General features: G+C 47.3%; 1 protein-coding gene across 2 annotated transcripts; it reads right to left on the bottom strand.

Annotated features, from left to right (window-relative positions):
- Window positions 1-1595: 1595 nt before the first annotated feature.
- CFAP144 (cilia and flagella associated protein 144) lies at window positions 1596-10521 on the bottom strand. Of its 2 annotated transcripts, none has more exons than XM_084761888.1 (4): window positions 10291-10521; window positions 7924-7983; window positions 5019-5203; window positions 1596-1800 (listed from the first exon to the last, which is right to left on the bottom strand). In XM_084761888.1, exons 1-3 carry the CDS (start codon window positions 10427-10429, stop codon window positions 5058-5060), a joined length of 345 nt encoding a protein of 114 aa, XP_084618014.1. In that variant the 5' UTR covers window positions 10430-10521; the 3' UTR covers window positions 1596-1800; window positions 5019-5057. The 2 variants fall into 2 exon arrangements, with proteins under 2 accessions (XP_084618014.1, XP_084618013.1); XM_084761887.1 differs by having other exon boundaries at window positions 5100-5203.
- Between the last annotated feature and the right edge of the window lie 4478 nt (window positions 10522-14999).

Below are 14999 nucleotides of genomic sequence, written 5' to 3'. Positions count from 1 at the left end.
CATCTTTTGAGAGCTGCCCATCCCTACTGGTCTATTTATTGATTGGATTGTTTGGTTTCTTGGTTAGTTTTCTGAATTACTGGTATATTCTAGATACAGATCCTTTGTCAGATGCACAGATGACACAGATTTTCTTTCATTATGTGGGCAAGCTCTTCAGATGATTGATTAATTTGCTTTGCAAAATTCTATTTGTCAGTTGCCGGGAGCTCTCTGAGCAGTTTGCTGGCTGGTTTAATATCAACTTGACCCAACCTGGCATGGATCAGGTTGGTCTGTTGGCATGTCTGTGGGGGTTGCGCTGATTGTTAAGGTGGGGTAACCCACCCTAAATGTGGGGGTGGGCAGCACCATTTCATGGCCAAACTGAGCAGCAAGCAGCTAGCATAGATGCATGTTGTAAGGTAAAAGGCCTAAGGAAAAAAAACCCTGACCCCAACTTGACCCTGAGACCAGGGCCAACAAAAGAACACCCTGACTCCAAGAATGACTCCAGGGCCAAGAAAACAACAACAACAAACAAAAAACAAAACCCACCAATCCTTGAGCTTCAAGATCAGGATGCAGAGTCCTATCAATCTCTGATCTTGCCACATAGTCCCTCCAATCTCAGGCCACCCTGGAAAACTCCACTCCATCACCCCCTCCCCCGGAGGACCCCTATATAAACCCTGCTTTCTGCTCTGTTCCCTGCTGGTTCTAGCCAGAGCAGAGGCAGCCACCCTCCCAATAAACCTCTTGTGTGAAGTTTGTTGTGTGTTGTGACTTTGTGGGACTCCGGAGATCCCAGATGCCAGGATACCTCTGCGAGCAGAGCTGTTACACTTGCACTGGGAAACCCTCCTCTGCTGGAGCAGAGCTGAAACACAGCATATGTTTCTTTGCTCTTGACTGAGGATGAGATGTGACTAGCTGCTTCCTCTACCATGCAGCTTTTTATCAGGGTATTTATTATGACCACAGAAGTGAAACTACAGCACAGAAATGTCAATGTAACTTGATGTGCAACACTGTTTCTCTGCCTGTCGCTTTGTCTCTGTGTCTCTGTCTCTTCTGTCTCTGTCTCTGTCTCTGTCTCTGTCTCTGTCTCTCTGTCTCTGTCTCTCTGTCTCTGTCTCTGTCTCTCTGTCTCTCTGTCTCTGTCTCTCTCTCTCTCTCTCTCTCTCTCTCTCTCTCTCTCTCTCTCTCTCTCTCTCTCTTCTAGACAGGGTTTCCCTGTGTAGCCCTGGCTGCCTTGACACTCACTCTGTAGACCAGGCTGGCCTTAAACTCAGAGATCCACCTGCCTCTGCCTCCCAAGTGCTGACTTCAAAGGTGTGTTCCACCACCGTCTAATATTTTGTTTTCTTTTCTTTGAGACCTTCTCTCACAACAAGTAGCTGACCTTCAGCCGATCACCAGTGGTCAACTGTTCAAACCATTACAAATAAGTTGGATGCACGTAATAACCAATCAGGTTACTTCTTTATCTTACGTTCCTTCTCTGCGGGGCCTCCTTTTCCCTCTGCCTATGTAGTGACACAAGGGCTCCTGAATCATTTTTAGTGAGACCCTGCCTAACTCTAAATCACAACGTATGATCTGTGAAATATGTCTTGTGTAATTTTCAACAAAAGCGGCATTTATTTCTCTAGGCGATGCACACCTTGGGAATTCGGTGCGCAGGCTCACTCTGCCAAGAGAACACTACTTCTTCTGGTGGACATCCTCCCCCAAGCTCCACAGTTTAGCCTTGTACAGGGTGATGTCACGGTAGACCTTGAAGTAGTTCAGCCTGTGGTCCTGGCGATCTGGATCGATCTAAAAGGGAGGAGGCAGGATCAGAAAGAAGTCTGTTGGCAGGAGGGGTGGGGGGTCGGGGAGAGGAGCAGACCAGGGTTTACGTGACGTAAAGCTGGGTCTGAAACAGGCCCACCCTCCTGTGACAGCAGGGCTTCTCTGTGCTAGACCCTGTGTTGTGACATGGAGATGGGGACATTCACATCAAAGACCCCCAAACTGAAGGACAGTAACTTAGCAAAGGCGAGGTGGCCCTGGCTCTGCTGCTTGAAGGAGGACTCACACCACTGCAAAGTAGCTCATGGAAGAGAGACCTGCTGACGCCAAGCCACTGGGACGCAAAGCCACTGGGACGCCAAGTCACATAGGCTACCTGACAAAAGCCCGAGCTTGTGGAAGGAGGGCGGCTGGCGCTAAAGTAAGCTCTCTAACATGTAAATCCTGTAGGGGCTACGCTGTGCAGCTAAAGGCCATACTTTCAATATTTCCTGGAGGAATGAGGCTGAGAGATGCTTTGAGGAATTATCATGTGAGTTCCCCAATGACCCCATACTGAAGTTAGGGCTCACCGCCTGAGCAGGAGAGGTCCTCACAGGGCATTCAGGGCTCCAAATAGAGATCAGTCAAGCTTCTTCTGCCCCAAATTGCATCACTCCGAACTCCAGATTAATGCCTTTTGTGATTCCCCAGGCATGGACCCAATAGGCTTGGCGGGGGTTGCCGTTTGGATAGGGTCCCCCCCGAAAAGATCATGGACTTAAGGATTGGTGCCCTATGCGAGCATTTGTCAGAGGTGAGCCACTGGGAAAGAGCCTGGGGCTCTGACTGAAGTAGTCAACTGATAGATACAAACCTGTGTAAACTACCAGGAGGTGGTAAACAGGCCTCGCTGAGGGAGCAGCTGCTGGAGTGCGTCCTTGGGGCCTATATCTTGTCTTGGTCCCTTTCCTGTAATACTGTTTATACTTCCTGGCTGCTATGAGGCTTACAGGAAGAAGTCTGTCAGGGAGGGAGGGAGCCGACCAAGGGTTAAGTTACATAATGTGGACCGGAGTCTGAATCCGGCCTCATTCTGCCATGGTGTCCTCCCTCACCCCAGGCCCAGGAACAGTGACACCAGTCACCATGGGTTGAACCTCTGAAACCCTGAGCCAAAATAAGCCCTTCCTCCATGGAGGTTTTCTCATGCGTTGCCATGGTGATGAAGCCCATCTCTCTCGGGCAATACTTCCTTTCTACATCACCAGTGCCATCTGATGCATTGTGCCAAGGTCATGGTGATGAACAGAACCGCACTGTTTGCAGACACCTCGCAACAGTTGTTTATCCACAAGGCCTAGGTTCCGAGCAGGACATACCCAGCTGGCCCAACCTTCCAGGAGATAGACTAGGAGGTCACAGACACATTTCCACACCCATACTTTGAACTCAAAGGATCTAGACCTCTAGTCTTTAAAACTTCAAGATGCTTCGGCTCTGCTGGGAGGCTGTTGAGTCTGCCTGCTGACTCAGAGGCATTTCCTTTTTGCTCCAGGTTTCAGATGCTGGCCAGAGCCTCCAGGTTCTTTCTCTAGTACTTTGGGCTTTTTCACTCTTTCTTAAAAGCTTCCCCCCCCCAAAAAAAAGCTTCCCTCCCCCACCATGTGGCTACCTGTCTTATACAAATAGGATGGCTATCTCCTCTCTCTCTCTCTCTCTCTCTCTCTCTCTCTCTCTCTCTCTCTCTCGCAACCACCTATGAATCTACAATAAACTACTCTAAAATTCGAAAAATAAAATAAAAGCGGAGGAGGAGGGCACTGAGTTAAATAATGTGCGCTTTGTAACAATTTCCTGTATTGGTCCTTTATCTAATTAACCTAATTCCTGTCTTTGCCTCCATTTTCTTTTCTTCAAACCTTCCTTCTCACGTGGAGAAGATTCTCTCATTGATCACACTGCTTTTTGCTGGCCTGCGCTCTATTTAATTAGGTCTGCCTCTCTGAACTCCCATACCCATCCCTGTCTTGTTCAGTTTCAGCAAAAGTCCTGTTAAACCCACTAACAAGAGCCACCACCCTCAGTGGCGTGTTCTCAACCTCCAGGTCCCACCACATCCCACATGTGAAGCCTGATCACCTTTTCTGCCTTCTGCAATGGTCCTCAGGTCAGGCTGGCCTGAGTCTCCCTCATCCCTGAAGCATCCTGTTAACCATCTCCACCTGTTGATCCTTGTTTTCAGGCGCTCGCTTGTCCACACTGCCTTCAAAGTTCAGCCCATTCTCTGCCCCCTGCAAATCCCAGTCTTGGGCTAGGTACCCATAGCAGCATTTCCTCATGTGAATAATGTCTTCCTTTACTTTTTGTTTTTGTTTTTGTTTTTCGAGACGGGGTTTCTCTGTGTAGCCTTGACTATCTTGGACTCGCTCTGAAGAACAGGCTGGCCTCGAACTCACAGTGATCCGCTTGCCTCTGCCTCCCAAGTGCTGAGATTAAAGGCGTGCGCCACCACTGCCTGGCCTAATGTCTTCTTTTAAACAATCACTCAATAACTGATTCATTATCCATTTTCCGTAATGTCATTGAGTAACTTCTTCTTCCGCACTCCTCCCTCATTCACTGAGTTTGCTCTCCTATCCCTCTCTTTCCGTCTTCATTGTGTAATTCTAGGGGCCCTTTAACAGCTTTCCCCTGTTTTCTGAAGGATTCTCTCTCTCAGACAACACCCCATATCTGAAGAAGGCAAGCACCGCAGGTAAGCCGTGGTAAGGATTGGACTGACTGAGACATTATTGACATCCCCATGAGGTGGCCGCGCAGCAGCCACACCTGCTGGGATTAGAGCTGTATAACGGGTGAGAAGCTGGACCCTCTGCATAGGAGGAAGACACAGGAAATGCAGAGAGCTCTTGAGAGTGGCGGAGGCTCTCAGTGGGTAAAGAGACTGTCTATCAAGCCACGAAGCCCGGGTCAGGCTGTAACGTGAGGGTCAGCTGGGCTCTGGGCCCCTTCGTCTGATTGTTCCCGTCGACATTACAGTGGCCCACCATAAGTTTATTGAGAAGTATCTACGTGCCAGGCACCGTTCCAGGTACCTTACAAATACTACCTTCTTTCCTGTGCTCAAAAACCCCATGAGATAGATTCTAGAGTATTTTCATGTCATAATTACAAAACTAAGTCACAAAGCAACTTATTGGCTTTCCCAAGGTCACACAACTAGGGACTATAACCTGGAATTCAAATCCAGGGGAACTTGCCTCCCCAGCCTGTCCTCTTGGCCAGCGCTGGCATTGCTGTTAATGCTCCCGGGTACCACTGTGTGAAGGAGCTGTGCTCACCAAGGGATGCGGCTCCCATCCGATTTCTTGGGCTTCAGTCTGGGTCTCTGAATATTTCTTCCTTGGACCCTGTGCAGCATGGTGAATGAGGTTCAGGAACTTAACTGCGAGATGAGGCACAGTTAAAAAGGAGTCAGAAACCACCACGACAGCCAGTGTGGCATGAGAAACCTAAGGAAGCAGGAATGGAATTCATACTGTGGTGGCACCCAGCAGCTTTCTAATTGGTCTGAAGGCCTGCTCAGCAAGAGCAAAACGATGTCTGGTACTGGAAACCCAGCCAATTGCTCCGGGCTAGTGAGGTCATGAATCTTGGAGGAGATCCTGCAACCATCACTTTACTAAAGCAGCATAGTCCCTAACTGCATTGTAAATATTTAGCTTTATACCTAGTCCCTAACTGTGTTGTAAATATTTAGCTTTATACCTAGTCCCTAACTGTGTTGTAAATATTTAGCTTTATACCTAGTCCCTAACTGCATTGTAAATATTTAGCTTTATACCCACAAAGAAACTTCTCTTTGCAGCCGAGGGGGACCATTACAGAAAAATACAACTTCTCAAGCTTCAGGGAACAAGAGAAAAGACATGATGTGGTGTTCACTCCCAACTGATACATCTACAACACAATTCCTGCACATAAAGCTCAGAGATTGTTGAGGAAGTGGGTGGAAAGACTGTAAGAGACAGAGAAACAAAGACAGAGTCCAGAGATTATGTACCCTAGAGATGCCAGCGAAGCTACACCCATAAAGTCTCACCAACGTGGCTGCCTAGACAAGACCCGAAAAATGACCCCACCAATAGATATAAATGTACCTATATGGAAGGCCAGAAGCTCCTGAGACCTCAACTCTAGACAAAGAGCTACAGGCAGAGAAACAGTCTACCCCAGGGAAGAGCCCTCCAACTGGTTATCCAATATATAGTGGGCAGCCCTGAAATCATACATGTAACATTATACAGACAATTATACAGTATAGCAACAATGAAAGAAAAAGCTTAAGGATTTGAGGGGAAAAAAACCAATGTGGGGCTATATGGAGGACTTCGGGGGGAAGGAAAGTGAAAGAAGGACATGATGTGATTATAATTTCAAAAGAATTGTTTACATTATTTTTTTTTTAAGTCAGAGTCTTGGACCAAGATGTGTTGCCCTATCCTTGACCTAGCCATGGGCTCTCTATAGAAAAAAGCACTGGCCCCGGGTTAAGATATGGAAATCTGGTTCTCTGCCCATCTTTCAACTACTTTTTCTGAGTCCTGTGACCTTGGGCAAGACAGACACGAATCATGCTATCTTGTGACTTGTGTTCTAAATGGAAAACAAAGGACACACTATTCAGGCATACACATAAACCTCCCAAAGTGTGTCCCATACTTTAGAGAAAGGAGCGGGTACTGCAATACGTCCAGTTCACGACAAAGAAACCGAGTCACCAGGCAGCTTAGGAACTTATGATGTCACACAACTAGCGAGAGAAGGGGGACTCTGAATGTTGAGCAGAGGACAGCCCTGGGACAGGAGAGATGGAAAGCCCACCGTGGACAGCCAAGGGCAAAGGTCATGCGGTACAGAGCTCTCTCAGGCCATGCTGGCGCCTCTGCTTTCTGTGCCTTTCACAAACCATGAAGCCTTTACACACAGCCTGGGAAATCCTGCCTCTGCCTGGAGTCTCCGAGAACTTCCCAGAATACCACTGCCTGACCGAGCCACCAATATGTAGCATTGGTTTGCTCATCCCATTCCCTAACTCCTCTTCAGGTATGTGCATGCCTGCTTGCTTCTCCTTCATGATGAGGCCCTCCTCCTAGCCCCATTCCATGGACTCTCACAGGGCAATTGTGAAAAGAATGACCAACATTTACTGAGCACTACATACCACACCCCATCCTAAGCATTTGCATAATTTTGCCTAGACCTCATAACAACCCTTTAAAAATGTTTCAGAAAGCTTTTTTAAAAGGAAAAAAAAAACAAACTAGGACTAACTAGTCGCCCTAGTTAGCTTTAAGTGTCAATTTGGCACAGCCTAGGGTCATCTGAGAGGAAGGCCTAGATTGAGGAATTGCCTGCATCAGACTGGGCTGTGAGCATATCCATAGGGGGGGCGAGGGGGGTTGCCTGGATTGAGAGTTAATGTAGGAGGGCTCAGCCCACTGTGGGCAGCACCATCCCTACACAGGTGGAGCTGGGAGGTCTGTGTAAGAAAGCTAGCCGAGCATAAGCTTGTAAGCAAGTGAGCCAGAAACTGAGCTAATGAGCAGCCTTCCCGCCCCCCCCCCCCGGCCCACCCCACCTCCCATGACTTCTGCTTCAAGCTCCTGATCCAGCCCCTGCCCTGACAACTTCCCTGACTTCCCTCAGGGGAATGAGACCTGGAAATGTAAAATGAAATAAGCCCTTTCCTCCCTAAATTGCTTTTGGCCAGATTGGGTTACACAGCGTCAGAGTGGAACTAGAGCACTGCCCAAAGTCACTTGCTTAGTGGGTGGTGGGATTGAAATTTGAAACCAGTCAATATGACTTCAGTGTTGGGTGGGTGGATGGATGGATAGATGGATGGATGGATGGATAGATAGATGGATGGACAGACGGTCAGATGGATGGATGTAGGGTTAGGGCATTGGGAACATCATTGTTGTCTTCATGCTTAATAAGTTGGCATTGTGGCTGAATATGTCAGTTTCCTGTGACCTTGGTTAAATCCAGTTCAGAGGACCCCATACTTGCCCCAAGGTGGCAGAACCCTGGGAGGTGTCCACAGCCTGCCTGCCCCTCCCTCCGTGCCTGAATCTTGGTTTCCTCAAGCCCAGCACTTACTATCTTCAGGCTCCTCCAAGTTATCGTGCCAAGACATGGGCTTCCTGGAAATTGTGTGAACTGGAGAAAGACAAGCAGCACAATTCAGATTATCAGACGACGCCCCGGACCCACCCCGGACCACATCCTGCTTAGCATTCACTAAGGAGGCTGGCATATGCCAGGAACTGTTCAGGACACTAAAGAGCAAGGCCTCACAGCAAGCATGTTGCTCTAGTGCCATAGCCAGGAGTGCCTACTTGGCCTGAAAAGACCAAAAAGAAGCACAGCTAACAATCAGCTTGTGAGCACAGGGACACTCTCTGTGTGTCCCACATGGGTGCTGGATTCAGGTTTCCAGCATGGAAAAAATATTATTTTGGGCCAATGCTGCCTGGCAGAGAAACAAACGTGCCTGAAGTCCAGTTCCCGAGAACTGGACAGGGATGGACACACAGGAAACTGAATCCACATTTTCCCATTCCTGACATTGACAGGAAGCACTGCAATGGGGCTGTGAGCAAGACAGGGATGCTCTCCCTGCTCTCGGAGCCTTCCTTCTATTCGTGATGACTGACAGCACACCAACATGGGTATCATGTGAGGGTGAACCTGGGAGCAAGCTATGTGCATAAAGGTCATGGCATGGTGTGTGATGAGTGTCCCAAGGAGTGCCTGAGAGTCCCTGAATGAAGGAGGCGGGGCCCACTGTGTGAGAAGAAGATGAGTGACAGCCTGGTGAAGTCAGAAACATCAAAGGGGGAAACTCAAGAGGAGACACCTGGGGAAGAGCAGTGAGCAAGGTCATGGGAACCAGTACCCTTCCAAGAAGCTCTGTGTCCTTATTAGCTATGTCCATCCCAGCCACTCCCAAACACCTAAGACACGCGTCTGTGCCACTCTCTTTATTAGCAAAGTCTTTATGGGTGAAGGCAAGCACCGACACAGCATTCTGCATTCTCACTTTATTCTAGTAGACCTCATTCCTCATGTCCCCAGAGGGCCTGGGCCAAAAGACAGCACTGCCTGAGAAAGCCCGGATGAGAAAGCCCGGATGTGGCCTTCAGGGGTACCTTTTACTTCTTCGAATGAGCAAATGTTTAAACAGAACTGGAGAGTAACCTTTCTCCTGCCTCTGGAGATCGGGGCTCCTGGCGAGAGAACTAGGTTTCGGGTGGGTAAAATGAAGTCTCCACACTTCCTGCACACAGCCAGGCTCTGTGCACTGTGGCTTAAGGAGGTACAGAGGTGAGGGACAAGGAATGTGTACGGATGGGAGATCTGTTCCTCCAGAGCTGAAGGGAGGAAGACGCATGTGTGTCTCCAGCGGTAGCTGGGACAGAGCAGCGTAGACACTGACTTTTCAGGGGGGGCTTGGGTGGGAGAGGGGTTGGTGGGGTTAAATATGGGGGTGTAAGAATGAATGGAAGCTGGTGGCAACCAGAAACAGATCCAACGGAGCCTTGGAGGCTATTATTGGGGTAAAACTTCAGCTCAGAGACTGCAGGAGGCCTCCAAAAGGTTGACACAGGGCCCTGCTCTGTTTGTTTGGGTTTTTTTTGTTTGTTTGTTTTTAACAGAAGGGAGTGTGGGGGAAGGAAGTCTGCTTGGAGGGAGAGTAGCTTGGAGCCCCCTCAGACTACCACAAACCCTCCTGGGGCTTCAGACACTACACCTGCCTACTCAGACAGTATTAAAGAGTGAACGGCCTCACCACAGAGGCTGCCTGTGCACAGTGACCTTTTTGCTGGGCTGCACAGATCTTAATGGGGGGAGCTGTGGGGAGTGACCGGTGTGTTCTGTATGGTGGGGTGGCGTGATGGTAACTCCTCAGCTAAAGGAGCAGCATGGTTCAACGGAGCCAGCAGAGCAGCAGAGGATGAGGAAAGAGCCAGTGAGCCAGGCGCCTTGTGGGCTGCCCCGGAAAGGCTGCTGGGAGGTGGTGGGACGCAGGAGTCTGGAGTTCGGTTTCAGGCCCAGAAGCATTGTCACAGAGCCCCCATGAAGTCACACAGAAGGGAGACAGTGAGAGGCCAGGAGAAGAGGTGGCTTTATGAGGAGAGTGTCAAGCTCTGTGCCTGGTAGCCCGCCACGTCTGAGTCTTAAGAAGGTCTGGAGCAAGAAGTCAAAGCAATAGCAGCAAACTACACAAGAACAAACCCCCCTTGGGTGTATTAAAAATAAACCAAACTACTAACAAAAAGCAGATATAAAAACCCTGCGCAGAACTACTCCCCTCCTTCCTTCTGCACCCCCCCTCGCCCCCGCCCTATCAGTTCTGGATGGGGAGAGATATCCTCAAAGTTCAACATGTCTGAACTCTCAGGAGACAACTAGAGGCGGAAGATGCCTCTTTTCTCACTCCTCCAAACTCTTGGGCCTGCTCACCTTTGCGTAGGGGATTCACGTGATACTGCGTGTATAGCTTCTGCGTCCGTAGCTCTTTGAGGAATAGCTCCCGCAAGATCTGGTTCTGATGAACCTCGTCCTGAACTTGCTTCTGCCCCATCTTTCCCGCCATGGCCATGCCCTAGCCCTGAGAGGTCAGGCTATCTGACTTCCCTTGCCAGGAGAAAGGTCGCCTTCTATGGTCTCCAGGCAAGGGTGTTCCTGCTTGTGTTCAGGCAACAGCGTCCTTTCTGTATCTAGGCAACAGCGCTTAGGTTCCGCAGCACCGCCCTCTCTGGCTGCCTTTCCGGCTCCTATCCACTCCACCCCTCCTATCTTTCAAGCTCTGGGTAACTTCTTAGGCTTCACCAAGGCTCTCAGACCAAGACTCAGCACCTGGATCTAGAGCCTCCTCCGCTGTGCGCTGCTAGTAAAGAGCGACTGTCCTTTGGACCACACAGGAAGAAAAAGACTGAAAAGTGAATCTCAGCGTGGCTGGTCACTTCCTAAAAGACAGTTTGGGGAGGACCCAGAAACCTATAGGTTTGAGGAAGAAAAAACAAAAACAAAAACCAACTCCTCTAAAACTCTCTCTCTCTCTCTCTCTCTCTCTCTCTCTCTCTCTCTCTCTCTCTCTCTCTCTCTCTCTCTCTCTCTCTCTCTCTCTCTCTCTCTCCTGCTTCAAGGTTCCTAGTTTCAAAGGTTCTGAGTTTCAGCTGCTGCGGTTTCAGTCACCTTTGCTGAATTGCTGCTTTGCTGGAATCCTGATGATGAAAAGTAAAAGTGCTCCAGGGAGCTGAATCTAAAAAGGTCTACTTCTCCTGTTCCCATTAACCTCTTTTCTCTCCTGTCTAGGGTAGGTGTGTTATAAGGGAGGTATGAGCATTAAAGAACCCCAAATAAAGCAGGTTTGTAAACGTTCAAAGCCTACCATTATACTGTTTCCTTTTTGATGAGGGTTTTAAATATCAAGCCAGATTTCCTGATGGTCTCTCCAGGTACACAGAGATAAAAGACACTGGTCAGTTAAGCTGACTCAAGCCCCTTAAACAGGAGAGGTGAAGCTGAGGCTCTCCCTCAGCCCAGGGCACAAAGCGAAAGCGGCCACGACATCCATATCCTGAAGGCTGAGTGATGTTTTTAGCTCGGGAAATAGACCTTCCTACAATACTTTCTGTTGTAGCCTGGATTCCCAGGTCACCTGGGCATGCACTTTCCAGAGTCAAGTTCATTACTCAGATCAATGGTGTGTTTGAGCCCTGGTTCCCACCAAATTGGCTCATTGTCTGAATCCCTAAAGGCAGATTTTGTAGCATAACTTATTTTTATTATCTATAAGTTTGCAATCTCAGTTCCTGGAAGCGATGAGCTAGCTTAGATTCTAACCAAGAAAAAGAGACAATGAAATATACCCTGTTGAACCAGAAGGTCAGTCATCCCTAACCCAGATGCTGCTGTGTCCTGGACTCCAAGCTCCAGTCTCAACAGGCATTTTCTCTAGAATTGGAAATCACCATCCCCTATGCCAGTGACTCAACTGGCTTCTCTGAATTCCACAGACACTCTGTGCCTTTATTTATTGCAATTCTATTCTCAGCCATTTGTAAAGTTGGTGCTTGAAGAAGGAAGAAGTCTGCCATGGTGGCATTGATGGGCTGGGAAAGACTGCAGGCTTCGTGGTGACAAGGGCAGAAGATGTGCAAGAGTCCAAAGTCGTCTGGGGAGTGTGTGAGCACAGGAGCAATGGAGGACGGCCCCAAGAGACACTTGTGAAATGGGAAAGCTTGATCTACATAACCTCCTGCTTTTCCTCTAGTCAGTTCTTCCACCGATGGAGTTAATGTTTTATTAGAAAGCTGCTGTAGTTACTGTAATATGTCAGCAAGATGCTTGACTCTTGGGAAGAGGTTTTAGAGGAAACAGTCTATCAGTGAGGGTGTGGCAGGGCAGAGCAGTTCACAGGAACACAGACCGAGACCAAGACCAGAGAACACACTAAATCACTCACATGCTTTTAGAAATGTCAGAGTCTTTCCATGCAGAAGTCCTAGGGCTTGAAGTAAGATATTTTTAGTATATCGCTATACAATTGCATTTGAAAGAAAAATCGAGTTGTAAAAGTCCCTTTCAAACATTCATTGTTTAAGCAACCTGTTTTAAAAAAAAAAAAACTACTGCATTCAAAGACATATGATTTATTTCTGTCTTTAAAAACTCTGAGTTACTGATGTTCCTCAACTTAGAATAATTCTGTATTGAGATGAACATGTCATAAGCTGGAAGCATTTAAAATACATTTATGTGTGTGTGTGTGTGTGTGAGAGAGAGAGAGAGAGAGAGAGAGAGAGAGAGAGAGAGAGAGAGAGAGAGAGAGAGAGAAAGAGTGTTCCATCTCTGTGTAGGTGCCTGGGGAGAGCAAAGGAGGGTTTTGGATCCTTGTTTTCTTAATTTCTTCCTGCCCCCTGCCCAGGGACATGCACTCATATATAAAATGATACATTAGATAGATATGTAGATAGATCAGAGAAAGTTCTTGAAAGTTTGGAAATCCAAGGGGATTGTGAGCCATTGCTTGCTGAGTCTAAATCTTCATTGGTCTCAACCAATTCTCTTTCCGTTCCCTACTCTCTCTGGAGACTGCTCAGTCCCTGCAGATGCCTACACATAGGTGGCACGCAGACACACACTTGTACATATAAAAAAAAAACAAAGCTTCCAGCTTATGATGTGTTTATCTCAATACGGTCCTATTGTAAGTTAAAACATCGGTAATTTATAGTTTTTAAAGATAGAAACAAAAACGTTTGTCCTTGAGTGCAGAAAGTTTTAAGACACAGAAGTTGCTCATAACAAAAACTGTTTGAAAAGGGCTTTTAAAAATGTGTTTTATTCTTTTATTTTTAGATTTATTTATACAGTATTCTGTCCACATGTGTGCCTTTCTTCACATGCTTTCTGACCACTCCAGCTTTGTTCTGAGAAGTAGCGAATCCACTCTGAATGTTCAGAGTCCATTGAGTAAGAACATTTCACCAGTTTCTCCATGAAATTCTTCATCACGGACTGCCAAACTCCAGTCCACTGGACCCTCTGTCCTGCGACTCAGAGGCACCACATAGCTTTTTTTGGTCCTAGTGCCCTCCAGAGCCATTCATGATGCGTGTTTTCCCATCCAGAAAGTCTGCACGGAAGCTGAAGCACTAGGATTCACACCACTCTTGTCTTTCTCACCACAGGGAGAAGCTTAGTCTCCGTGCTTCCTCCACACTGTGTGGTGCAGCCTGGGGTGGGCACTGGGCCAGTATGTGTTCAGGAGGTTTCCATGGAACTTTATAGGGCAGCCTCTGTTTTCTGGAACTTTCCTGAGAACCACAAAATGGACCATTTTGTGGAAGCAAGGACTTTCTGGAGCTTCCTATTCTGCTGGTACCAAATCCCCATCCTTTGCCTCTTTTCAAATTGCAGTACTTTTATTTTGGTTTTGAGAGATACATTTCTATTTTCAGATGCCAGGGCATCACAACTGTAGGCTCTCTAAATAGTCTCTCCAGTTACTTGGGCTGCTTGATAAATCATTTAATCTCTTGACCATCCTCCTTGATGTACTTTCTCAATGTTATACACTGTAACATTGTAATATAACAATATAACAATATAGCATAACAAGGTAATAACCTCCTTTTTTTTATACTGCTGTGACTCAGCTTACTCTGTGTCATATTTAGGAATCCACTAGAAAATCCAGAGTCAGGAGCATTTGTTTACCCATGTTTAAGAGCTTTTGGTCACATTTAATATTTGATAAAATTTTTTTTTGTAGAAGATGCAGCCAAAATGTTAGTTTCTTTGTTTTGCAAAGTACCTCAGAATTTTCAAGAACACACTTGAGTGAACCAAAACAGACAGCAAAACAAATACCACACATTCTCACATACTTATGGAAAAGAATAAGACAACCATACAGAAATACACAAGGAGTACCAATAACTATAAGGGGCAGTGTGAAGTAAAAGAGAACAGAATAGCTCCAGAGCATCTTCTGTGGTCTAGGAAGGATGCTAAGAGGTAATGGCAGAGGCATCAAGTGAAGTAGAGGGGTATAGACTTGACCAAGTCATGGCAGATACAAATAGGAAAATATCAGTAAAACCCATGAATTTATACAACATAATAAAGGTTAATTCAAAAACTTGCATTGCAAGCCGGGCATGGTGGTACACGTCTTTAATCCCAGCACTTGGGAGTCAGAGGCAGGTGGATCACTGTGAGTTCAAAGCCAGCCTAGTCTACAGCGGGAGTCTAGGACAGTCAAGGCTACACAGAGAAACCCTGTCTTGAAGGAAAAAGAAATTTGTATTGCATGGATTTTCTTTCCTATATAGACAAACTCATTTTAAAATAATTGAAAACCACTCTGAGAACAACTGAAAAAAAAATAGGTCAGATCATCTGACCCACAACAGCTTCTCTGGTGGTTTGAATGAAAATGGCCCCATATATTCATAGGGAGTGGCACTATTAAGAGGTGTGGCCTTGGTGGAGGAAATGTGTCACAGGGTGTGGCAGGAGGTGGACTTTGAGGTCTCAGATGCTCACACTAGGCCCAGTGTCTCACTCTCTTCCTGCGGATCTAGATGTAGAACTCCTAGCTACCTCTCCAGCACCACGTCTGTCTGTGTACGGCCACACCCAGTACCACGTCTGTCTGT

The sequence above is a fragment of the Acomys minous genome, assembly GCF_964271855.1.
Source record: "Acomys minous genome assembly, chromosome: 16".
In the NCBI taxonomy this organism is placed as follows: domain Eukaryota; kingdom Metazoa; phylum Chordata; class Mammalia; order Rodentia; family Muridae; genus Acomys; species Acomys minous.
The sequence above is the reverse complement of the archived record's forward strand: the minus strand, read 5'-3'. Positions and strand labels throughout refer to the sequence as shown.